The 25,111-nt window shown below is 48.5% G+C and overlaps 1 protein-coding gene across 2 annotated transcripts in view; it reads left to right on the top strand.

Annotated features, from left to right (window-relative positions):
- The window catches only part of SMTN (smoothelin), a 259,947-nt gene that overhangs the window by 163,583 nt on the left and 71,253 nt on the right, over positions 1–25,111 (top strand). For both annotated transcript variants that reach the window (XM_030220282.1, XM_030220283.1), the window contains exons 7-9: positions 1,533–1,969; positions 6,415–6,469; positions 20,878–21,816. In XM_030220282.1, coding sequence (XP_030076142.1) covers positions 1,533–1,969; positions 6,415–6,469; positions 20,878–21,816 — 1,431 coding nt within the window. The remainder of the gene's footprint in view (positions 1–1,532; positions 1,970–6,414; positions 6,470–20,877; positions 21,817–25,111) is intronic.

Below are 25,111 nucleotides of genomic sequence, written 5' to 3'. Positions count from 1 at the left end.
GGGCAGTGGCGTAGCCACAGGTGGGACTGGGCCCACCCACTTTGGACTCAGGCCCACCCCAAATTGTGACATTCTTGCTGTGGCTGGTGGGGATCCCCAAACCTTGCCAGCTGAAGATTTTTTTCTCCTTGGGAAGCCCTCGCTCTTCCAAATGTCAGCTAACAGCACTTGCCTTGAGCTGACGCTGAGACCAGCCCCTCTGCACATGCTCAGTTTTCGCACATGCAAAAGCACTGAGCATGCACGGCCTGCGGGCAGCAGCATCAGTTTGAGGCAAGGGCTGTCGGCTGCCGTTTGGAAGAGTGCTGGCTCCTCGAGAAGGGTTTGGGGATCCCCACCAGCTCAAGTATTTAATATTTGGGGTTTGTGGGCAGGGAGGGGTGGAGAGAGGAGCAAACCAGAGGGGGATGGGGGGGGTGAATTCTATGCCCACCCACCTTGGGCTCAGGTCCATCCAAAATTGTCCATCTGGCTACGCTCCTGTTGAGGGGAAAACATGGCTAGGTGAGGTTTTTAATACTAATACTAAGTCCGTGCTTCTATCCTGCATATACCAATATTAGCTCAATGTAGTTTGCAAATAAAAAAAAAATTAAGAAAAACCCAGATATACCTGTGGAAAAAACCCCAGCATATATACAAAACTCAATGCTACTCGATCATTTCTTGGAATATAAAACTTTCTTAACAACCAAGGTGTTCTCTAAAGCATAGATAATCAGTACTAATTCAAAGACTGTCTTGAAGGTCATTCCGCATCTTTATGGCCTGATATATAAAATTAGCTGCAAAAATCTGTTTTATCTCATTCTTTCAGATTCTGGAAAATGCAGAAGCATTTGATTTTTCAGTGAACCCTGCAAAAGCGATGAGACCTCCAATGTTGTCATATATTGTGGCGTTTGTCCATAAAGGATCTTAAATACTACAGTACAAACCTTAAAGAAAAGAAGTCTGGCTTGTACGGGTAGCCAATGTGGCTTAATATACAAGGATCCTTTTATCCGTGACGATTCTGCTCTTCCTTTTCTAGATTTCCGTATTACCGAACCTCTTCTAAAATAAATAAACTGGACTGTACGAATTGCTATTGCAAGAACGAAGGGTGCTGGGGTCCTCCCCAAAGAGAAGGAAAGCTTTTCTGGAAATTTGGGAATTCTATATACAATCGCTATCACCTAGAGCTCGTCGCTTTTTATTGAATAGACTTTGAATTTTCCCTCCTTTTTTGTTGTTGTTGTTTTTATTGTGCGGTAGTGGTGGTGGTATCGTGAATAGGGTATATTTATAATAAGTGAATAATAATTACCACCATTGTGGCATTTAATGTAGAGGTAACTAGTTTGGGGGGGAAGGGGGAGGGGAGATTTGGTGGGGGGGAAACAAAAAGAAAATTGTTTGCTGTATAAGGAAGGCATGATGGTTATGATTTGAATTTATCTGGAGATTTATCTGGAAGTTTCATGTCAGTTTGTCTTATCTTTTGTTTGTTAATAAAAAAAGATTTTTATTTTCTCCCCCTCTCATTTCAGAAATGTCTTCAGGAATGCTGTTGCTTCTCGACCCCACCAGCAGAGAGCTCTCTTCCCCCTCCTCCTCTTCCTCCTCCTTCTCCTCCTCGGAGCCTGCGACGCGTCACTTATCGCAGAGCACAGACGGCTATTCTATGAGCACAAGCTCTGACGTGGAACTCGAAGTCGGAAAGGATGACCGTGCCGAGACACCGTGCAAAGACTCCTGGAAGGAGGACCACCAAGACAGTTCTTCGGGGGTTGAGGAGGACGGAGAGGAAAAAGAGAGCGACGAGGTGTTCCAACCAGTAGAGATGGTCAGCACCGGACCTGTGAGCCCGGAGAAGGAGAAATCCAAATACATTTCAGCTGAGGCGTCTATAATGGAAGACCTTGGAAGCATGGGGAGATCGGTCCAGGAAGAGCTAGAGCGGAGCGGCCAGAACCGGAGTACCAAAGTAAAGAAATGTTTTACTCCGTACTGTCCAAAATGCGGCTTTTCTTCTGGCGGAGCAGTGCTAAGGTCTACTTATTTCTCTCGGTCAGGGATCTTAACCCTGTCCTCAGGACACAGCCAGCGGTCAGGTTTTCAGGATATCCACAGTGTATATGTGTGAGAGGTTTGCGTGCATTTCCTCCATTGTATGCAGGTATCTCCTGCATATTTATTGTGGATATCCCGAAGAGCTATCTGACTCGGTGTGTCCCAAGGACTGGATGAGAACTCTCTGTGAATATGGAGGTTGTTCCGTCTCGCATTTCTGGGAATGCCGTCTTGCTGCTCCGGTCCTCTGTATATCATGATAGAAGGTGCTGTGGTTGATGTATGGTAGCTGGTGACTGTCAGGGTCGCTGAGAGGGGGGGGACGGGGGGGGGGGGGCAAAAGTCCCCAGGCCCGGGCCTCTGGAGGGGGCCCGGCGCCGCCGACGTCCGGCACGCCTGCCCTCCGTCGCTCCCGGAAATGAGTTTAAGTGCCTCCCTCACCTTCGCGCAGCAAGCAGTGGCAGGCCACTCCTTCCTTCTGTGTCCCGCCCTCGCCTGACGTAACGTCTGCGAGGGCGGAGCACGGAAGGAAGGAAGGTCTGCCGGTGCCGGTGCTTGCTGCTCGAAGGTGAGGGAGACGCTAAGGTTAGTGCAGAGGGCCCGGCCCGGTAGCGGGTGGAGGGGGGGCCCGGCAACCTCGGGGGTGGGGGGGGGGCGACCTCGGGGAGGGGCCCGGGAGCGGCCCGGCCCAGTCTCTCGGCGGCCCTGGTGACTGTCATATACTGGACTGGTTTGTCATTCCCACGTGTAACAAAATGACATAGTTACAGAGAGCCCTACATTTCATCGCTTCGACAGCCTTCGTTTGCAGACTCTCTTACAGCTCCCTAGTAAAAATGTAGAGGAAGGGGGAAAAGACGTGGTTTTTCAGTACCTTTTGACTTATTGCATCACCCTAGATAAAAAGCTGCAGTCTAAGTAGGCCAATCACATCAGGAGACGTCCAGGATTGTGGTGGTTGGGAGGCGGGGCTAGTGTGGGCAGACATATACGGTCTGTGCTGGGGCTGGTGGTTGGGAGGCGGGACTAGTGCTGGGCAGACTTATACGGTCTGTGCCAGAGCTGGTGGTTGGGAGGCGGGGATAGTGCTGGGCAGACTTATATGGTCTGTGCCAGAGCCGGTGGTGGGTGGCAGGGATAGTGCTGGGCAGAGTTATACGGTCTGTGCCAGAGCTGGTGGTTGGGAGGCGGGGTTGGTGGTTGGGAGGCGGGGATAGTGCTGGGCAGACTTATACGGTCTGTGCCAGAGCCGGTGGTGGGTGGCAGGGATAGTGCTGGGCAGACTTACGGTCTGTGCCAGAGCTGGTGTTTGGGAGGCGGGGTTGGTGGTTGGGAGGCGGGGATAGTGCTGGGCAGACTTATACGGTCTGTGCCAGAGCCGGTGGTGGGTGGCAGGGATAGTGCTGGGCAGACTTATACGGTCTGTGCCAGAGCTGGTGGTTGGGAGGCGGGGTTGGTGGTTGGGAGGCGGGGATAGTGCTGGGCAGACTTATACGGTCTGTGCCAGAGCCAGTGGTGGGTGGCAGGGATAGTGCTGGGCAGACTTACGGTCTGTGCCAGAGCTGGTGTTTGGGAGGCGGGGTTGGTGGTTGGGAGGCGGGGATAGTGCTGGGCAGACTTATACGGTCTGTGCCAGAGCTGGTGGTTGGGAGGCGGGGTTGGTGGTTGGGAGGCGGGGATAGGGCTGGCCAGACTTATAAGGTCTGTGCACTGAAGAGGACAGTACAAATAAAAAAAAAAGTAGCACATATGAATTTATCTTCTTGGGCAGACTGGATGGACCGTGCAGGTCTTTTTCTGCCGTCATCTACTTTGTTACTATGTATCCATTTCTGCCTCATAAAATTATCCAGAGATGCAACCTTATTACGCATTGCGAAAAGCTTTTCCTCTGAAGTTAGTCTAGGGGTTGTCAACCCAGTCCTCGGGACAACTCCTAACCAGTCAGGGTTCTAGGATGCCTACAGTGAATATGCATGAGAGAGATTTGCATACAATGGAAGTAGTACATACCTATTCACAGTGGCGTAGCTACGTGAGGCCAGGGGGGGGCCTGGGCCCCTGTAGATTTGGCCCTGGACCCCCCTGCCAACGACCCTTTCGACCCCCCTCTCCCGCCACCTACCTGCCGTTGCCTGCCTTTGCTGGCAAGGGACCCCCAACCCCCGCCAGCCGAGGTCCTCTTCTTCCCGCAAAAGGCTTCCTTCTGTTTCTGACGTCCTGCACGTCCTGATCTGCAAGGCTTCGTTCTGCGAGGCTGACGTCAGAAACAGAAGGAAACCCTTTGCGGGAAGAAGAGGACCTCGGCTGGCGGGGGTTGGGGTCCCCCGCCAGTAAAGGTAGGCAACGACGGGTTGGCGGCGGGAGGGGGGCTGAGAGGGTCGTCGGCGGGGGGGGGGGGGCAAAGTTGGTGATGGTGGCGGTGGCAGGGTCGGCAATGGCGGGGGGGGGGGGGCTAAAATGTGCCCCCTCACCTCGGGCTCTGGGCACCCCTCCCGCCGAAGTCTGGCTACGCCCCTGCCTATTCATTGCAGGTATCCTGAAAACCTGACTGGCTGGGTGTGTCCTGAGTACTGGGTTGAGAACTCCTGGTCTAATCTGAGCATGGTGCCCTCCCCCCTTCAGTCTGTTAATTCCCTTGGCTGGGGAGGGGGAGAGTAATGCTACTTTGTTTACAAGTGAAGAGGAAGCAGGGACATAGCTGAAGGCGTACAGTGTTCGAGTGCTCTGTTAATGCTATTTGCTGTTGATCTTGGATTTCATATTGTGGACTGAGAAGGAGGTGCTGTGATATTTGTACAGGGTGTTATATCGCAGGATCTTACCACTGTTGATATTATGTAGGACGGTTTTATACAATGTTCATATTTTAGTGTTAAATATAGTAACAAATAGCTCCTGCCTCGCCATTGGCTAGTAGTTGGCGAGGTGGTGCATAGATGCCACGGGTTTATCTGCATTTAAAAATATTTGAACAAGTTCCTGGAAGAAATGTCCATAATCTATTATTGAGTCCCTGGGATTGGTAGCATGGAATCTTGCTACTCTTTGGGGTTCCGGAATTTTGCTACTCTTTGGGGTTCCGGAATCTTGCTACTCTTTGGGGTTCCGGGATCTTGCTACTCTTTGGGGTTCCGGAATTTTGCTACTCTTTGGGGTTCCGGAATCTTGGTACTCTTCGGGGTTCCGGGATCTTGCTACTCTTTGCGGTTCCGGAATCTTGGTACTCTTTGGGGTTCCGGAATCTTGCTACTCTATAGGATTCTGCCAGGTACTTGTGGCCTCATTGGCCACTGCTGGAAGCAGGATACTGGGCTAGATGGTCTGCCCCAGTATGGCAATTCTTATGTAAATTACTCCTGGTGTCCATGACTTTGCTTCTATAGCGTGACATCTAATTCCTTGCCGTATCTGTGCCAGCAAGTAAAGAGGTGACCAAAACACTGCTGTTCTGATGGGTTAGAAGTGCCCAGGTGTTGCATCAGAACCAGGCAGTGGTGTGAACCTGCTGTATCAGTCATTAAATGTTCTGTCATTTGTTTTGTACAGTCTATGCTAAAAAACAAAACATGTTTGCACGTTATATCAACAAAATAATTCAGTGACCATTAAAACAAAACACAAATGAAATGAAAACTGTAAGATGCATAAAATGGGCATTATTGCCTGTAATACCAACCTATACCAAGCAGTGGCGTACCAAAGGGGTGGGGGCGGTCTGCCCCGGGTGCACGCCACTGGGGGGGGGGGGGGGGTGCCGCGCGCCTGTTTGCTCCGAGTCCGCTCATTCCCTCCCTGCTGCTCCCTCTGTGCGGAACAGGTTACTTCCTGTTCCGGGGCAGAAGGAGCAGCAGGGAGGGAACGAGCGGACTCAGAGCCAAGAGGTGCGCCCCCCCCCCCCCCAGCAGGTAAAAATGCACCTGGGGGGGGTCGCGCTGCACCCCAGGGGGGGGGGGTGTAATTTCGCTGGGGGGGGGGGGGCACACTGCACCCGGGGGGGGGCGCATCGGCGATCCGCCCCGGGTGTCAGCTAGCCTAGGAACACCACTGATACTAAGGGACACACCAAGCCAGTTTGGTTTTCAAGATATCCACAATGTATCTGCATCACTGTATGCAAATCTATCTTAGGCATATTCATTGTGGGTGTGTCCCGTAGACTGGGTTGAGAACCACTGACCTATACTAACCCGTTGTTAGTCTTTCTTGGGCAGTGGTCCCTCACCACCTGTTTGATCCAGCGGGAGCTATAATGAGGTTTTGACTGTCACACTTTTAAATAGTCACAGCCAAATTCAAAATGTTGGGTGATGGTCCTGGATGCTTTGATAGAGACCGGTTGTATCTTTTTCTTTTCAGTTCAGCAAATGCTCCGAGGACCAGATGACTCCATCCAGGGATGAAAAAGATTCTGGTATGAGCAGGGCTTTGTTTTCTTGTTTGAACAGTGCCATACATGTGCTGTTGTGAGCTTCCTCCCAGCAGTGCCCTGGAGGTGAAACTGCTCCAAGGGCCACTGATGCTAGTCTTGCATTGGTGCAATTTTTCCCAAACTGTGGATCCAGGACCCTCAGGATCCCAAAACCTTCATTTGTTGTCACGATCTTGGTGAGCCCTCCATAGGTGCATCATTATTCTGCACCTTCCGGGGGTGGGGGGGGGGGGGGGGGGTTTACATACTTTTAATTGGCTGTGATCATGGGAATGCTGGCCACAAAAAAATTAACAAGCACTGGATTGGTCATTTAAGTTTTCAGTGTGGCTTTTTAAAATTGTTTTTATAGCGGGGCCCTGTCTTAAGTTTTTCCAACCATCCCTAGCGCCGTTTTTACACAGTAACGCAGTAAATGATGGCAGTTAAAGACCCGGATGGTCCATCCAGTCTACCGTTCTCAATCTGTCCCAAACGTTTCCAATTTGGGATTTGTTTCCAGTGACAGGGCAGAAAGGAAGGGGGGAGTTAAGATGTTTGTGAGATCTGTGTTCAGTACTCGGAGGCTTTTTTGCAGCTCAGTATAAACCTTGCTAAAATAAAAATAAACAGAACCAGATTGGCACAGCGACAGTGCCTAGAGTTAAGAACAGCCTAATAAAATCAGAGTGGAAAGAAAACTTGCTCTTTTATGGTTGGTATAAAATGCAAGTGGGAGCTTGAGGTAGCAGGGTCTCGGAGGGATCAGCAGCCCATTTCCTCCCCCTGTTCTGAGAGGTTTTATTGCTCCCGTTGGGACAGGAAGGGGAGCAGAAGCCTTACCTTTCTTCAGGTTAGTGACCCATCTCTGAACCCTTTACAGCGTCTGGTTCTGGCCCATTCCCCGCTTTCCATAGAGACGCGATGAAGCCGCTAGCAACCTGTTTAGAAACTGCTGACAGTTAGTTTACGTTTCCTTCTAATGTTCGGGTGGTTTCCCACTGCCAAGCCATTAAAGGGAAGGAGCTGTTTTGTAAAACGTTCCCAAGGTCCCGAGCAGCCAGGCTGGTACATATTTTAGCCCAATAAGGAAGGCAGATCTGCATCTGTACACCGGAGCGTCTTTATCTCCGTTTTCTTCTGCTCTCTTTTCTTTTCTTCCTTCCTATCTTGGTCTTTGAAAGCCCTAATGTGGGTTTCTGTTGGATTTTACAATGAAGGGAATTCTTCTGGAAGCGAAAATTGCTTTTGGAAATAAAACCTGGCAGATTGGATTAGTTGATGACAGCGGAGGAGTAGCCTAGTGGTTAGAGCACTGGGCTAAGAACTAGGAAGCCAGGGTTCAAATCCTGCCTCTAACGCTGATCCTTCTTGACTGCTGCCTCAGCTGTGCAGTTAAATAGGTCCCACTGAGGATGGTGGGGCATACCTTAAATAATGTAAGCATTCTTGGACGGAGAACTACCCAGGGGCGTAGCCAGACACCCACTTTTGGGTGGGCCTGGGTCCAAGATGGGTGGGCAGAAGAACTCCATTTGTCCCACACAGTGGCGTACCAAGGGGGGGGCTGTCCGCCCCAGGTGCACGCTGCTGGGGGGTGCCGCGGCGCGCGCCTGCTGCGAGAGTTCGCTAACTTCTCTCGTTTGCTGCAGCTCCCTCTGCCCCGGAACAGGTTACTTCCTGTTCCGGGGCAGAGGGAGCTGCAGCGAATGAGCAAAGTTAGTAATCTCGCAGCAGGTGCACGCTGCGGCACCCCCCCCCCCCAGTGGCATGCACGCGGGGGGGGGGGTCTGCACTGCATCGGAGGGGGGCGCTGCACCTGGGGGCTGTCCGCCCCCCTAGGAACGCCACTGGTCCCACAGGTGATTTGGTCTCTCCCTGTCTTGCCTCCATGCCATATGGTCTCTCAAACATTCCCCCCCTCCCCCGCATACCTTTTGAAATAGCAGATTTTCACCAGCAGCGAGCAGCAACTAATACACACTGCTCATGTTGGCCCCACAGCCTTCCCTGTGATGCCACTTCCTGTTTCCGCATAGGCGGGAATACATCAGAGGGAAGGCAGTGGGGCTGGTGCGAGCAGTATATATCAGTTGCTGCTCACTGCAGGCGAAGATCTGCTATTTACAAGGTATGTAGGAGGGACAGTCGTTGGGAGTTTTTGGCTGGTGGGGCTTGGGGATCCCTGCCAGCCACATCATAGGTGTGCTGCTACCCACCCAGACCCACCCTTGCCTACACCACTGGAACTACCAACTATACCTGAATTATAACTTGAAAAGGCAAATAATCCTAATGTAATATCCAAATCCTATCTGTGAGTCATTAGCTAACAGAATGAGCGGTGTAGAACGAGTAGAAATAAATTGATTTTTTACTCATTCCAAAAGTACAAAGACTAGGGGGACACTCGAGGAAGTTTTATGGAAATACTTTTAAAACAAATAGGAGGAAATATTTTTTTCACTCAACAAATACTTAAGCTCTGGAACTCTTTGCCAGAGGATGTGTTAACAGCGGTTAGCATATCTGGGTTTAAAAAAGGTTTGGACAAATTCTTGGAGGAAAAGTCCATAGTCAGTCTGCTATTGAGACAGACATGGGAAGCAACTGCTTGCACTGGGATTTGTAGTATGGAGTGTTTCTGCCAGGTACTTGTGACCTGGCTGGGCCACTATTTGGAAAACAGGATACTGGGCTAGATGGACCATTGGTCTGACCCAGTATGGCTACTCTTATGTTCTTATGTTATGTTCCATGAGGAGATCCGGGAAATTATAGACCGGTGAGTCTGATGTCGGTGCCGGGGAAAATGGTAGAGACTATTATTAAGAACAAAATTGCAGAGCATATTCAAAAGCATGGATTAATGAGACAAAGTCAACATGGATTTAGTGAAGGGAAATCTTGCCTCACCAATCTACTACATTTCTTTGAAGGGGTGAACAAACATGTGGATAAAGGGGAGCCGGTTGATACTGTGTATCTGGATTTTCAGAAGGCGTTTGACAAAGTACCTCATGAAAGACTCCAGAGGAAATTGGAGAGTCATGGGATAGGAGGTAGTGTTCTATTGTGGATTAAAAACTGGTTAAAAGAGAGAAAACAGAGAGTAGGGTTAAACGGTCAGTATTCTCAATGGACCCCAGGGGTCTGTGCTGGGACCGCTGCTTTTTAACATATTTATAAATGACCTAGAGATGGGAGTAACTAGTGAAGTAATTAAATTTGCTGATGACTTAAAGTTATTCAGAGTCGTTAAATCACGGGAGGATTGTGAAAAATTACAAGAGGACCTTACGAGACTGGGCGTCTAAATGGCAGATGACGTTTAATGTGAGAAAGTGCAAAGTGATGCATGTGGGAAAGAGGAACCCGAATTATAGCTACGTCATGCAAGGTTCCACGTTAGGAGTCACAGACCAAGAAAGGGATCTAGGTGTCGTCGTTGAAGATACGTTGAAACCTTCTGCTCAGTGTGCTGCTGCGGCTAAGAAAGCAAATAGAATGTTAGGTATTAGCAAAGGAATAGAAAACAAAAATGATGATGTTGTAATGCCTTTGTTATCGCTCCATGGTGCGACCGCACCTCGAATATTGTGTTCAATTCTGGTTGCTGCATCTCAAAAAAGATATAGTGGAATTAGAAAAGGTGCAGAGAAGGGCGACGAAAATGATAAAGGGGACGGGATGACTTTCCTATGAGGAAAGGCTAAAGCAATTAGGGCTCTTCAGCTTGGAGAAAAGGTAGCTGAGGGGAGATATGATAAAGGTCTATAAAATAATGAGTGGAGTTGAACGGGTAGATGTGAAGCGTCTGTTTACGCTTTCCAAAAATACTAGGGCTAGGGGGGCATGCGATGAAGCTACAATGTAGTAAATTTAAAACGAATCAGAGAAAATGTTTCTTCACTCAACGTGTAATTAAACTCTGGAATTCGTTGCCAGAGAATGTGGTAAAGGCGGTTAGCTTAGCGGGGTTTAAAAAAGGTTTGGACAGCTTCCTAAAGGAAAAGTCCATAGACCATTATTAAATGGACTTGGGGAAAATCCACTATTTCTGGGATAAGCAGTATAAAATGTTTTGTACTTTTTTGGGATCTTGCCAGGTATTTGTAACCTGGATTGGCCACTGTTGGAAACAGGATGCTGGGCTCGATGGACCTTTGGTCTTTCCCAGTATGGCAGTACTTATGTACTTATGTGCTCTTCAAGGTGAGTCTCTCGCCTGTTGTCTAAGGAGCCTCTCCTGAAGAGTGTCCAGGATCTCGCTGCTTAGTGCTTTCATCTGCTTCAGCTCTGGATGTCGCAGCAAGATCTGGCAAATCTCAAAGATCAGGAACGTCTCCCCTCATTGCAAGCTTAGACTAAAGAGCCGACTGCTACACCATGCAAACGCATGCTAATAGTTAATTATACCACATTTTAACTACTGAAATGCATTAATGCACAGTAACGCAGTAACATTCTTCAGCAAATCAGCCACCGAGTCTCTATCCATCTTTACTTCTTGTGCCGGGTGTCTGTAACTCACACAACCTAACCTAAAGCATCGCAGTCAGTGAAACATTCACTGTACAAAACTCGTTATTGGATGCAAATTCAGTTTTAAAAAGAAAAGATTACATTTTTGAAGGGAAAAGGTTCAGACCGCCGGAGTACATCAGTTTTAAAAAGCTTAGGTGCTTGTTTTCAAAGCACATTGACTTACGAAGTTCCATAGTAAATATATATAATTTTGTAAGTCTGTTGAGCTTTGAAAATGAGCCTCTTAATTTATTATATAAAAATATTTTTTGTATGAATTACAACTTACTACAGAATAATGCCAAAATGTTTAAAGGACAGAAAACTTGCATTCGGTAGACTTTTTTTAATCTCCTTATTAATAGTTTTTCATTTGAAACTGGTCTTAAATAAACAGCTAAAAAGTAGATTCTGCAGTCGCTGTCTCAGAATATCATTGTTTTATCACCCACTTAAATGTCCTCGAGGTACTGTTTATGGTTTATTTGTTTTAATCTACTGCCTTTCATGGAAACGGCTTGCGTTAAAAACGGACGACAGCTTGTCAAATTGATCACAAAACCTTAAGGTGTGGCGCGCGTTAAATCTGTTAGCCCACCTTAGTTCAAAGAGCCGTTAGTGTGGCTAAGCCTACGTTCTTTGGGGCCCTTTTACTAAGCTGCGGTAAACTCTACATAAGTACATAAGCATCGCCATGCTGGGACAGACCAAGGGTCCATCGAGCCCAGCACCCTGTCACCGACAGCGGCCAAAAGAACAAGCAATTTGTCCCGCCCATCCTAGAAATACTGTATTATTCCCTCGTCCATTCAATAACATTCTATGACTTTTTCCTCCAAGAAGCCGTCCAACCCTTTTTTGAAGTCCGCTAAGTTAACCGCCTTAACCACCTTTTCCGGCAGAGAATTCCAGAGTTTAACTACGCGTTGAGTGAAGAAAAATTTCCTCCGATTTGTTTTAAATTTACCACACTGCAGCTTCATCGCATGCCCCCTTGTCCTAGTATTTTTGGAAAGCGTAAACAGACGCTCCACATCGACCCGTTCCATTCCACTCATTATCTTAATGCCTGCTTACTGCACGCTACCCACACATTAGAAAATAACATTTATTTTTTGGTGCAGGGGTCATGTCGGGGTGGGGGTGGAGACTGAGCGCATCTATGCAAATCAGCCTGTTAGCATTGCTGTGCGCTAACTGATGAAATCAAGTTTAGCGTCCGAGTCCCTGCTGCCTACACGATAGGTGGTGGTAGGGGTCAGGTGCAGACTGACAGTGGTTGAGGCCCCCGGGCAGTAAAGATCATTGGGGACCCCCAGCCACTGCCCACTGCCCCATTGCTGCACCGCTGCCCCCCTCCCACACACCCTGAGCCAAAGTGGCTCCTCCCCGTTCCTACCTTGAAGAGCCCTGGTGGTCTAGTGGCTTCTTAGGGGACAGGGAAGAACCCCACTTTCCTGCCCGCTGTTGCTACTGTGCCCGGCGCCAGCCGTGTTTTCAAAATGGCTGCCGAGATTTCCCGTGGTAGTCTTGTGGGTCTCGGCAGCCAGCAAAGGTAGGCGACGGCGGGTTGGCGAAGGGAGGGGGTCGAGAGGGTCAGCAGGTGGGGGGGTCAAAGTTGGTGGCGGGGGGTCAGCAATGGCATGGGCGTCGGCGGCGCCGGGGGAGGGGGCTAAAATGTGCCCCCTTACCTCTGGCTCTGGACCCCCCCTCCCGCCAAAATCTGGCTACGCCCCTGGTTTTGTGCCTCTCAATTAATGTGAGCGTTTCAGCACTATTTTTAGCACATTGTAATTTGCGCAAAAAATAATTTTACGTAAATTGTGACCTGGATTGGCCGCTCTTGGAAGCAGGACACTGGGCTAGATGGATCTTTGGTCTGACCCAATAGGGCAGCTCTTATTTTCGTACAAGTGCTGGTGAGATGGCCTGATTCGGGCAGGTTCCACTCACCGCTATCTTCATTTGGTTTTAATTCTTACCAATGTTAGATGTGTTGTTTATCCAGGCTAATGGTTCTTCTGTTAGAGATGTCGAGCAGAATTAATATAGAAACTTTTCTGCCCTAGAAGAAGCTGACCTCGATCTCCCTTCCATCAACTCTTCAGTCTTGCTTTGAGGCTCATGGGTCAGTGCATCCTATGTTCCTCTTTGCCTCAGGAAAGGTCGCCGATCTTGACCGATGCTTAAGACCTTTAGCGCTCCTCCCCTCTGCAGATTTCCTAGATTCCTCCGGTATTCCGCTGACGTAGGTGCTGGCTCGGTCTTTTAATCCCCAGCTGGAAACGAACAGCAAACTCATTCTCCCTTCCTTCCGCTCTAGCAAACTGAAAATTTTTTTTTAATCCCTACTAGCAGTGAAACCCAGCAGTCATTTAAGCATCTGGTCATTCTCCATTCCCGCCCTAAAATATATTCTTCTGACACCGGTATCCCCCGTCACGTGGCGTTTCCTAGGATCCTCTGCTGCTCTTTTTGGGGTTTCCCCTCCCCCTGCAGTGACCCTTCACATTCCACGTTTTCTGGGGTTTTGTCTAAATAATAGATATTACAGTTTTCACAGCTTTGTCCAGCCTTCCAGTTGTGTGTATGTGGGTCTTTTGTTTTGGTTTGAAGATCTGTGTTTTTTGTTCCCTGCTCTGCTCATCCTGATTCCCTCTTCCTGGCTTGGATGCTCTGTGGCTTTTTTTTTTTTTTTTTTCAAATCCTCTGCAAACGCACAGGTTTTTCCTTTTAAGTTCTTCTACATATAACATCAGTAACAAGGGTTGAAAAGTACCAACGGCAGTCCCGGGTATTGCCACAAACCACCGACCACGTCACTTGAGCAGATGAGCTCTGTTCCCCCCCCCCCCCCCCAACCAGTTTGAGTTCTGCACCCAGTCAAAAAAGGATAAAGAGGACACTTTGTAGGGGGAATGTCCCAGGTTACCCGGCTAAAATCCCCGGGCTGAAAACTGTCCCACACTGAGTAGCTTAAAGTGCACGTACAGGTGAAAATTAAAGGGGACAGACTCGGGTAACCTGAGGAAACACTTCTTTATGGAAAGGTTGGTGGATTCGTGGAACAGCCTCCTGGTGGAGTTGGTAGAGACAGACTATTTGAATTCAGGAATGCACGGGACAGGCATGTAAGATCTCTAAGGGAGAGCAGTGGCCTAGCCATGGGTAGGCCTGGATGGGCCAGGGCCCACCCAGAATTTCATCTCCCTTAGTGTGGCTGGTGGGGGATCCCCAAGCCCTGCCAGCCGAAGACCTCCTTCCCGCCAAATGAGCTTACTTCTTGGGTGACTGCCAGCACTGTCCCCCAGCTGTTGCTGCTAGCCACAGGCCCCCTCCACCGTGCACAAGCTCAGTTTTCACGCGTGCGTGAAATTGAGCAGAGGCCGTTGTCTGGCATCAGTAAGCTCGTTTGGCAGGAAGGAGGTCTTCGGCTGGTGGGGCTTGAGGATCCTCGTCAGCACAGGTATTGCATTTACTTTGGGAGGGAGAGAGAGAGGGTACTGAGAGGGGAGGGAGAAATAAAATTTGGGTTCTACTTTGGGGGAGGGGCGGCGGCACAGCGGACATGAAATTTTTGATCCACCCACTTTGATCTCGGGCCCACCCTAAATCGGCTGTCTGACTACACTACTGAGGGAGAGGAAGGGATGGTAGACTGGGTAGGCCACAGGTGACCGTCTGTAAAATCAAAAAATGAGGTTTTAATGAATTCTATTACAGCAAACAATTTTTAATACAGCTGTCCAAACCTAACTGTTTTACGTGAAAAGATAAAAAGAGGTTACACAAGGTCAGGTGTGTGAACTTTGCAGACTGCTTATGACGTGAAAAATCGGCCATTCTCAACATTTTGGATCTGAGACTTTAGTTACCTTTTCTCAAAGACAGTGACATATGGTCTTTATCTGCCGTCACTCTCTCTCTATTTCTGTTTCACAGCGTGCATGATTTTAGCTGCAGGAAATGAAGTGAGGATAACACTACCAAATCAAGTGCAGAAGCTGCATTTTGATATCGTAATCTATACTTTACATTTCTGTGTGCTTTTTTAATACCCACAGTCTTTGCCAGACCAGATTCTGAAATAGGAGGGCGGGAGGGAGGGGAGGGGGTCTCCCTCTGGAAAATTTAGCTTGCAAATGTCAGTTCTGTAAACTTACCTCAGCCACCTCAGTGTCTAAAGAGAGGCCCCGTATCTGCACTCGGGGTTTCTCTGGATCTTTCCAGCCAGCACAGCCCTCACCAGACGTCTTGCTATGATTTGTTTATTTCTTAGGGAGCGAGGTGTGCGGGAGGAAAGGTGGGATCGGATTAGGGGAACTATGAGAGTAGTTTTCAAGGAACAGGAGCAAGCAGTGTGGAACAGCCTTTCCTTTCGGGATTTCTCATCACGGCATTGTCATGTGTTCTTATGAGAATTAAAGGACAAGAGGAGGAATGCAGAAGCAGGGAAATAGCGTGATCACAGCGATTTGCCGTTCACTGTACTCACTCCGACTCGGAGCTTTCTGCTTTTGCAGTCGCATCCTGTATGCCCACCGATCACCAGTCTTTTTTAAAGGCTTGATTTGGTTTGCTCGCTCTTCAGCTTCATCTGCAAGCGATCGTCGTATACGGACTCCTGAGGCAGGCGTTGTTCGCCGAAACACGGGGCTGTGTCGAGTCTTTATCTACCATTAAAGAATACTTCTTTCATCCTTCGTCTCCTTGTTTTTCTTTTTTTTTTTTGCAAGTGTCCTGTTGATCACACTACTTCCCTTCTTATGAGAAATGTTTTTTTGTTTTGTTTTTGTTACATTTGTACCCCGCGCTTTCCCACTCATGGCAGGCTCAATGCGGCAGGCAATGGAGGGTTAAGTGACTTGCCCAGAGTCACAAGGAGCTGCCTGTGCCGGGGATCGAACTCAGTTCCTCAGTTCCCCAGGACCAAAGTCCACCACCCTAACCACTAGGCCACTACATTTTTGTTGCATAATTAAACTAAAAATCTTTCCTGTTTTTTATTTGTTTATTGTCACCTTCTCTGTATATTCGGGAGCAGGGGCGTAGCTAGGTTGGGCCACGGGGGCATGGGCCCCCACAGATTTAGTCCGGACCCCCCCACGCCGACCCTCTCCCGTCAGGACTCACAGCACATAGCGAAGTGAGCGAATGTGCCGGATACCGGCGCTGAAGAAGACTAAGGTTGGCGGGGGGTTGGGGACCCCTGCCAGCGAAAGTACCTTGTGGCGGCAGGGGGAGGGGGCAGCGGCAGGGGGAGGTGGGCTAAAATGTGCCCCCCCCCCACCTTGGGCTCTGGACCCCCCTCCCGCCGAGGTCTGGCTACGCCCCTGCTCGGGAGGTAAATGCACTGTAAGTGTGACTTATCTCTGATGTGTATTAGCTGCTTTCCTCTTACCTCAGTCATTTTCTGATGTGCCCGAGTTCTCTCGCAGCATACCATAGCCCTCCCATGTTAAGCATTCAGTAGATAATATGTGCCACCCATCCCTGACTGAGGTTCGGGAATGTCATTCAGTGGACGGTGCGAGTTTGGCTTGTCATAAAGCATTTACCAATTGCATGGTGAACCAGTACCAAGCTTGCTGTTTGTCTGTTCTCTCTGCTGTTTGCATGCCTTGAAAGCTCACTGTCGGCATCGCTCTCTGCTTATTAATGCTTCGATTGACAGACATCACCTGCGCTAAGAGAAGGGCAGCCACCACCGGCCACGCCTCGTGCTTGGATGTAAGACACTGTGATCATACAGCTTCGTCCCTGCTTTCTCCTCAGCCTGGCTTTCGTACTTCCAGGAAACCAAATGGTACTATAACTTTCACTGATCCATCAGGCCACTGTGCAATTATCATCACTTGAGTTTTCTAAGGTTTTCCATCGATGACTTACCAACGCTTAGTTATAATGCATGCCGTTTCCTGAAATCTAAAGTCCGGCAGCATCTAGCATTTCAGGAACTGTGATATCTATATAGTTACAGCCCAAACTCTAGGACAGTGCTGTGATAGCTTCTTAAGACTTGTGATGCAGGCCCCTACCACACTCCCCACCTAAATCAGCGGTTCTGCCACTTGAAACACGTTTTGAGATTTATTGTAGATGCTGTAAGAGACAGTTACAGGGCTGGAAGAACAGAAGTTCTAAAAATTTCCGAAAGATAATAAGCCAGACTATTGAGATGTTTTCCCTATTTTGGCACTTGTGGGGATTTAAATTATGTATCTGAATGGGAGACGTCACACAGGTCCCTCCCATTGGGACTATATTCTCTGGTGTTTCAGGAGTACATCGGGCACTTCTTATTCCCAGACTGGTTTACAAAGGCCAGGGAGGAGCAGACGCACTGATGTGGGGGTGCCCCTGCCCCCTACATGAGTGCGTCTGCTGCTTCCCGACCTCCGAAGGGGGTCCGGTGCCACGGTCTGTCTCTCCAGTGTGCCGGGACTGGTTCCCGATAGGAGCAGGAGAGAGACAGACAGACCCTGGGGCCCGCGGTCTGTCTCTCCAGTGTGCCAGGACCGTTATCCCAATAGGAGCAGGAGAGAGACAGACCCTGGGGCCCGCGGTCTGTCTCTCCAGTGTGCCAGGACCGTTATCCCAATAGGAGCAGGAGAGAGACAGACCCTGGGGCCCGCGGTCTGTCTCTCCAGTGTGCCAGGACCGTTATCCCAATAGGAGCAGGAGAGAGACAGACTCTAGGGCCTGTTGTTCCGGGACTGGTTATTGATAAGAGCAGGAGAGAGAGACGGACCCCGGGGCCCGCGGCCTGTCTCTCTGGTGTGCCGGAACCAGTTCCCAATAGGAGCAGGGGAGAGAGACAGACCCAGGGCCTGGTGCCGGGCCCTTTTTGGAGGCTAGGCCCGGAGAATTTTGCCCCCACCCCCGACCCCTTCTTGGGCGGCCCTGCTGTTATATAATACTAGTATAAGTCTACAGTTAGACGCCTAACTTTAGATGCGAGCACTTAACGCTAGCTGAACCGGCTGATGTAAATGCTCACACCTAACTGGAGGCAGACGGGGTTATAAGTGCCAGGCACACCTCCAACCTGCCCGTGGCCGCTCCCAGACTATACCCTCTTGCAGTTGAGTGCTATGGAGAATCTCAAATAAGGGCAGTTACGCCCATAACTACTAATTAGACCCAGTTAATACCAGGGACGTAGCCAGACTTTGGCGGGAGGGGGCTCCAGAGCCTGAGGTGAGGGGGGCACATTTTATCCCCCCCCCCCGGTGCTGCCGACCCCCCCTCCCACTGTCGCCGCCACCACCACTGCCAACAACAACTTTGACCCCCCCCCCTTGCCAACGACCCTCTCGACCCCCCTCCTGCCGCCAACCCTCCCCGCCGCCGCCTACCTTTGCTGGTGGGAGACCCCAACCCCCGCCAGCTGAGGTCCTCTTCTTCCGGCGCAAGGCTTCGTTCTGTTTCTGCGAGTCTGATGTCCTGCACGTTGTACATGCAGGACGTCAGACTCACAGAAACAGAACGAAGCCTTGCGCCGGAAGAAGAGGCCCTCGGCTGGCGGGGCTTGGGGTCCCCCGCCAGCAAAGGTAGGCGACGGCAGGTTGACAGCAGGAAGGGGAGGTCGAGAGGGTCGTCGGCACAGGGGTCCAGGGCCAAATCTACGGCGGCCCAGGTCCCCGTGGCCCCACGTAGCTACGCCACTGGTTAACACCAATTACAGCCAATAATGGTTCTTAAAGCTAATTAGTATCTACTTATTTAACTTACTTATGTAACCAACCTTGTTCTATGACTTGGGCGCTAAACTAGTATTCTGCAAAGGATGCTTTTGCGTAGAACAACCTTTACAGAATACTAGCTTAGTGCGCATTTCAGCACCTAACTTTTGGCATGAACACTTGTGCCTTCCAAAGACCGTTGGAAATGCTGCTGCCCAATTGGTGGCACTTAGGACGTTCAAGTGGCATCGCACCTAACTTCTGAGAAAGCCCTTACCTCCCCATGCCCCGCCCGTGACCACAACCCCTTTGGACTTTCACGCTATGAAATTTAGGCACGCGTGTTTATAGAATAGGATGTAGGGTAGATGCTCCTGGAACTCCAAATTGCTGCCAGTTATTGATCATTAGCACCTAATTAGCTAATTTGACCCCAGATCTGCAATTGGCGCCCAAATTTATGCGCTCAGGGGCCCTTTTACTAAAGGGTTGCAGCACGGCAACCCCGGAACTACCGAATATGACTGCTGGCGGTAGTTCCGCCTCGTGCGTGCCATTTTGAGCGCTACGGAAAATAATTCCTCCATTTCTAGTGCGGCGCTAACCCAGTGGTGATCAGCAGGTGGTAGTAAGTGCTCGCCCCCCCCCCCCTTCCCAGAATAATCTTACTGCATGGCCATGTCTTTTTAGGGGCTTTTTACCCGCTGCGGCAAAAATGGCCCCCGCCGCTACTGCCGGGCCCTTTTTACCACAGCTTGGTAAAAGGACCCCCCACCCCCAGGGCGCAAATGTATAGAATGTGGGGGTGGTGGTAAGGAGGTGATTCTGTACAGAAGGCGCTAACATTGACATGTCAAGAACCCACACGAATGACTAGAATACCAGGTTATACCCACTTTGTGCGTGTAGACATGAAATGCCACACGTGGACTACACGCCGCTCTGTAGCTACCTGCGCACCTTCAGTAGTGGATGGTTTGCAGGCATAGGTGGGCTGGGCACAGACTTCCACTTATAGAATGCTAAGATTCACGTACCAGATGCATACGTGTCGTCAGCGTGTGTAAGTAACTGGTTTATACTAGAAATCAGTAAAGCAATGTAGGCGCCTGTTTTCATTTATGAAATCGCCCTCTGCGATCTGTTTGCAAAAGGCATTAAAATAAGTGTTTGGGGTGGGTGCAAAGGTCTCATTTTATGTTACCAGCTATCTAAATGATCTGAAACTGCTTCTTTGAATCTTATATATTTTTTTTTTTGTTACATTTGTACCCTGCGCTTTCCCACTCATGGCAGGCTCAATGCGGCTTACATGGGGCAATGGAGGGTTAAGTGACTTGCCCAGAGTCACAAGGAGCTGCCTGTGCCTGAAGTGGGAATCGAACTCAGTTCCTCAGGACCAAAGTCCACCACCCTAACCACTAGGCCACTCCTCCACTGTTGCTACTATTTGAGATTCTATTCCACTAGCAACATTCCATGTAGAAGTCGGCCCTTGCAGATCACCAATGTGGCCGCGCAGGCTTCTGCTTCTGTGAGTCTGACGTCCTGCACATACGTGCAGGACGTCAGACTCACAGAAACAGAAGCCTGCGCAGCCTTCTACATGGAATGTTGCTAGTGGAATAGCAACATTCCATGTAGAATCTCCAATAGTAGCAACATTCCATGTAGAATCTCCAATAGTATCTATTTTATTTTTGTTACATTTGTACCCTGCGCTTTCCCACTCATGGCAGGCTCAATGCGGCTTACATGGGGCAATGGAGGGGTAAGTGACTTGCCCAGAGTCACAAGGAGCTGCCTGTGCCTGAAGTGCGAATCGAACTCAGTTCCTCAGGACCAAAGTCCACCACCGTAACCACTAGGCCACTAGGTTTACAGTTAGTGTGTCTGGGTTATGGTGGATGTTACAGCCTGTTATTAAAATAATGACAGAAACTTATTGCTCATAATCTACTGAGGCACATTGGATTTTCCAGCTGTATTTACTTAATGTTGAGCCAGTGAGTGGCTATGTTATGCAGAAATGTGGCAGAAGCAGGTTCCCCTTTAGGCAAAATTCCAATAGCACCAGCTGAGGTGTGAATTAGAGGGAAAAATTTGACAGGGACCGAGCCTGGGAAAGAGTTAAGTGGGAAAGGCTGTTTCTGAAGTTTTCCCTGGCTCAATCCATCTTTTCTTTTTTTTTGTTTGTAGTTTCCAAGAATGCCAAAGATCAAGTAACTTCCCCTCCGTTCCAGAGAGCCGATTCCGTCCGCGATCGAGCTAAGAAATTTACAGAAGAGTCTTCGAGTACAAACATTAAACATGGGACAAGCTTTGCAAACCAGAAAGCGGAGGGCGCAGGGTCAGGCTCTCGAGTTCTGCAGCAGCAGGAACTCCTCCTGCTTTCAGCCAGCCCAGCTGTCAGACACCGGGAAACCCCAACGTCCCACAGAGCCAATGAAGAGAAGAGCAAGCAGAATTCCGAAGGCCTCTTACAGAAAAGACAAGACATTCTGCCAAAAAGCAGGGAAGACAACCGAAGCGCCGTGACTCCTGGACTTACGCGAGGTGCGCTGGGAAATTCGGTTCAGCGAGGAGCAAAAGTGGGCCAGGGGCAATCTCAGAACCAGGCCGATGGTGCCTCCGGCAGCAGCTCAGTTTCCAAAGGATCGGCGAAGCCATGCGATGCGAAGAGCTTCCGGTCTGGGTCTTCTAAAGGACCAGAATCTCAGCGTGGTCACAGCTCAGGAGAAGGGCAAGACTCCTCCCAGGAAGAAATTAGCCAAGTCCGTCACGAGGGCTTGAGAACTGATAAACAGGGGGATGGTTTTGATGGGAGGAGCCATGTTGGCCAATTGGAGAGCACAAGGCTGACATCACAGAGGAGGCACATTGAAAGTGAGGAGAAAAGCTTTAGAGCAGCAGAGGAGCCCAGTACCCAGCCCTCCAGTTCTCTGCACACCGTCCCCATCTCCACTCACAGCCTCGGCGCAGGGTCAGGCAAGGACAGGGCGAGTAGGACCGGTGAGAAAAACCCTACAGACGCTAATCAAGAAGACATGAAAACGGTCTTCACCATCGAGATTAAAGATGGAAGAAACCAACCCACCCACAGCAGGGTTATTGGCACGCCGGGCAATCAGAGAGCAGGTGAGTTCTCGTCTCTTCACAGTGCTAACCTTCCTCTTCCTTAACAAAAGGCCGAATAAATGCTTCTGAAATTCAGCAATGAAGACCTCTGGTGGGCGCTGTCGTTTGTATACTTTATCTCTTATATATCACAGGTAGCACGGTAAGATATATCGCATGACCTGCACGTTATGTCACAGCTAAGATCTTGCACTTCATACACGTGTCATTGCTACAGAATGTGTAATATTAATACTTGAGATAATGTAATAAAGGTTAACACTGCTGCTGACAAATTTAGAGCAGCTTCAGATGATAGTTAACAATGTGTGAGACAATACTTCAGTCTCTAAGAATAAAGCCTTGGAAAATTCCCGGCGGTGGCGAATCCCTGCTGATCGGAGGCTGCTGTGCATGTGCAGGACGCGGGGCATTTCATCTTCATGTGTGCGTACCACAATAGTTATTCCCCCCCCCCCCCCCCCCCCGTTTACAAAGCCTTGCGGCAATGCCAGCAGAGCCCGTCAGCCGCTAGCACGGCTTTGTAAACAGAGAAGGGGGGGGGTATATTAGTTTTGATTACTTAATTTGTTTTTTATTTTGTCATCTACGTTTCTATTTGATTTAATTTATTTATTTTAAATGCTTCTAACCCGTCTACAAAACTAGGTAGTTTCCATAAAATCCTACATACCGATATAAAACAAGAAACATCTTCAGTTAACAAAAATATAACCTAAAATACTGCTATCATAATTTCCAAAACTGTACTACATATAAAAAAAAAGACTTGGAACCCCCCCCCCCCCCCCCCCCGTGTTTTTAATATTTTAGTGTTTAATGACCAATAGAATGGTTGCATTTAATGTATGAGTGTGTAGGTCTCGCTTATATTTTATGGAGTTCCTTTCTTATTTTGCATTTTAGATTTGTAAACGGCCATGAAAACGGGCAGAATAGAAAATTCTCCAATAAAGGATAAACCTTAAACTTCAACTGAAGACTTGTTGGCAGTTTTGGAGGGGGGTTTCTGTCCCTTGACGAAGAGGTGTTGTGTTCAGCTCATGAATGTGATTTTGTGTGCGTTCCAAGGACTGATTCTAGCTGCTGCTTCTGCAGGATGCAGTGAATATCTTTTCTAAAAAGCCTTCTAGTTATCTGTCCTGTGACATTTTTAGCTATGAGATATTTATTAAACCCTTGGATGGGTTGTAACACAAAATCCTATAATAATCACATGACCAAAAATAGAAATCTCTCTTCCCTTTGAGTCTATAGCAGCAGGCAGTGAGATTTGATTTGTTCCCGCTGACATTGGCAGTAAGAAATCCTTTCTTCCTCTCTCTCTCCCCATTTTTCTCTGCCCTGCCGATTAATGAAATAATGCAGAGAAATATTTCAGGAATGGCCTGCCCAACTTGTCACCTTTTATTAAAACGGGGCTTGTGTTTCTTCATTATTCTTTTCTGACCCTCCTTCCTCTCGTCACGTTTCAGGGCACAGGAAGAGCAGCGAGGACCGAGGGGGTGGGGGATTTTCTCAGGAGCCGACACCTGCTTTATCCACGTCACTGAGCAGTACCTGGATATGTCTTGGTTCTTTTAAACAGTAGCTCAGGCCCGATTCCTGAACCCACCTTTTGAGAATGTTTGACAGGATTTGCACAGCGCCTGTTTCAATGAGAGATTTGCATTCATTCGGCAGAGAAACCACGTTCAGTTTACATATTTATTTATTTACGGTTCATTTCTACCCCACATTTTCCCACAAATGCAGACACAATGTGGCTTCCATGAATTACAAAAGTTAAAAGATACAACACATGAATTTAGCAGTAGAATAAGGATAAAACGTTAGCAGCAATTAGGAAGGCTAAACAGCAGAATTACTAATGCTGGTTAAGGCTGAAAACTGGACCTGTTGGGCTTATTCAAAGACCAGGTTTAGGAATCCCTGCTCTAAAGAGCTGCCTTTTATCATTGAGGGTGACATGAGCTTTTATTCATGCTGGTTTATTCATGCTGCAGCTATGTATCTATATGATAAATCCATCCTTTGACAGCTGCCCTCCCCGCTCACCTCTTTTAATTCTCTTTGTGTCCTGTTTTATTCTCTTCATATTTGGCTGATACCAGCTGCCTTTATTTCAGGTCAGATTTAATATGGAATGTTCAAGCATACAAATGAGTTGAATCAAATGTGGTGTACGAAACCTTTTAGCTCTTTTTTTCAGTAAATTTCACTTTTTCCCCCTCGTTTTCCAACACTTCACAAGACCAGAACACTGCACCAGTGATTTCACAGTAAGAATACTGAAAGGTAATTTTAAAACAATACAGGAACGTAAGACCTTTGAAATATGAATGATTGAATATTTTGACACCCAACAAACAGGACTTAATAAGGATCTGGGTTTTCTAACCCATTATAAACCATAAAGCTGTATTTCTCTGTTGATCACCCTCCCCTCACCTATCCACACCCATCCTGTTAGAATATCAATGATATGCTTTGATGTCCCCATGCATACCTCCGACCCACCCCCATCCTCCCACCCTGTCAGACTGTCATAGTAATGCTTGAATGTTTTCACTTATATACACTGTCAGCTAGCACATTTGCTTATTTCCGATCTGAGGAAGAAGGGCAACCTTCGAAAGCTAATCAAGAAATGTATTTAGTTATGTCCAATAAAAAAGGTATCATCTTATTTTCTTTTCCATGTTTTATTTTGTTTGATTTCTATTGATAACCTTTTCCCCATAATCTCGCCCCTGCTTTTCTAAGCTGCTTCCCCCTAGGTGACACGAAAGGGTTGGACTAGAGAGGAATTGCTCTGCATGTCACAGTCTCCAGCCCTTTCCCAGCACACCTGAAGCCACTGGAGAGGTGACTTGGGACTCCTTAACCTCGTATTTGATCTGTGGATGCCGCGACCTTTAGGAGATGCACTCTGTAATTGATATTTTACGATTTTCCAGACGTATTGGATGTAATCCTAAAGCAAGTGTGGAAAATTACTTGGGAAAACTTCAGTGCCAGCCAAAAAGCCTTAGGACCGACCTCAGCCCTTTCCTGGAGGCCCATGTAGCAGTCGGATGTTTGGGATTACTACAATGAATAGGCATGAGATTAATCCGCATATACTGGATCTCTCTGGCATGCAGATCTCTGTCTTGACTCTGCATATTGGTAATCCTGAATCCTGATTGGTTTTAACTGTGCCTCCAGGGAGAGAGCTGAGAAACCCTTCCTTAGAAAAAAGATGAACAATTTTTTCTTATTTACCTCAGGGGCGTAGCCAGACACCCAATTT

The sequence above is a fragment of the Microcaecilia unicolor genome, chromosome 11 (genome assembly GCF_901765095.1).
Source record: "Microcaecilia unicolor chromosome 11, aMicUni1.1, whole genome shotgun sequence".
NCBI lineage: Eukaryota > Metazoa > Chordata > Amphibia > Gymnophiona > Siphonopidae > Microcaecilia > Microcaecilia unicolor.
The sequence above is the reverse complement of the archived record's forward strand: the minus strand, read 5'-3'. Positions and strand labels throughout refer to the sequence as shown.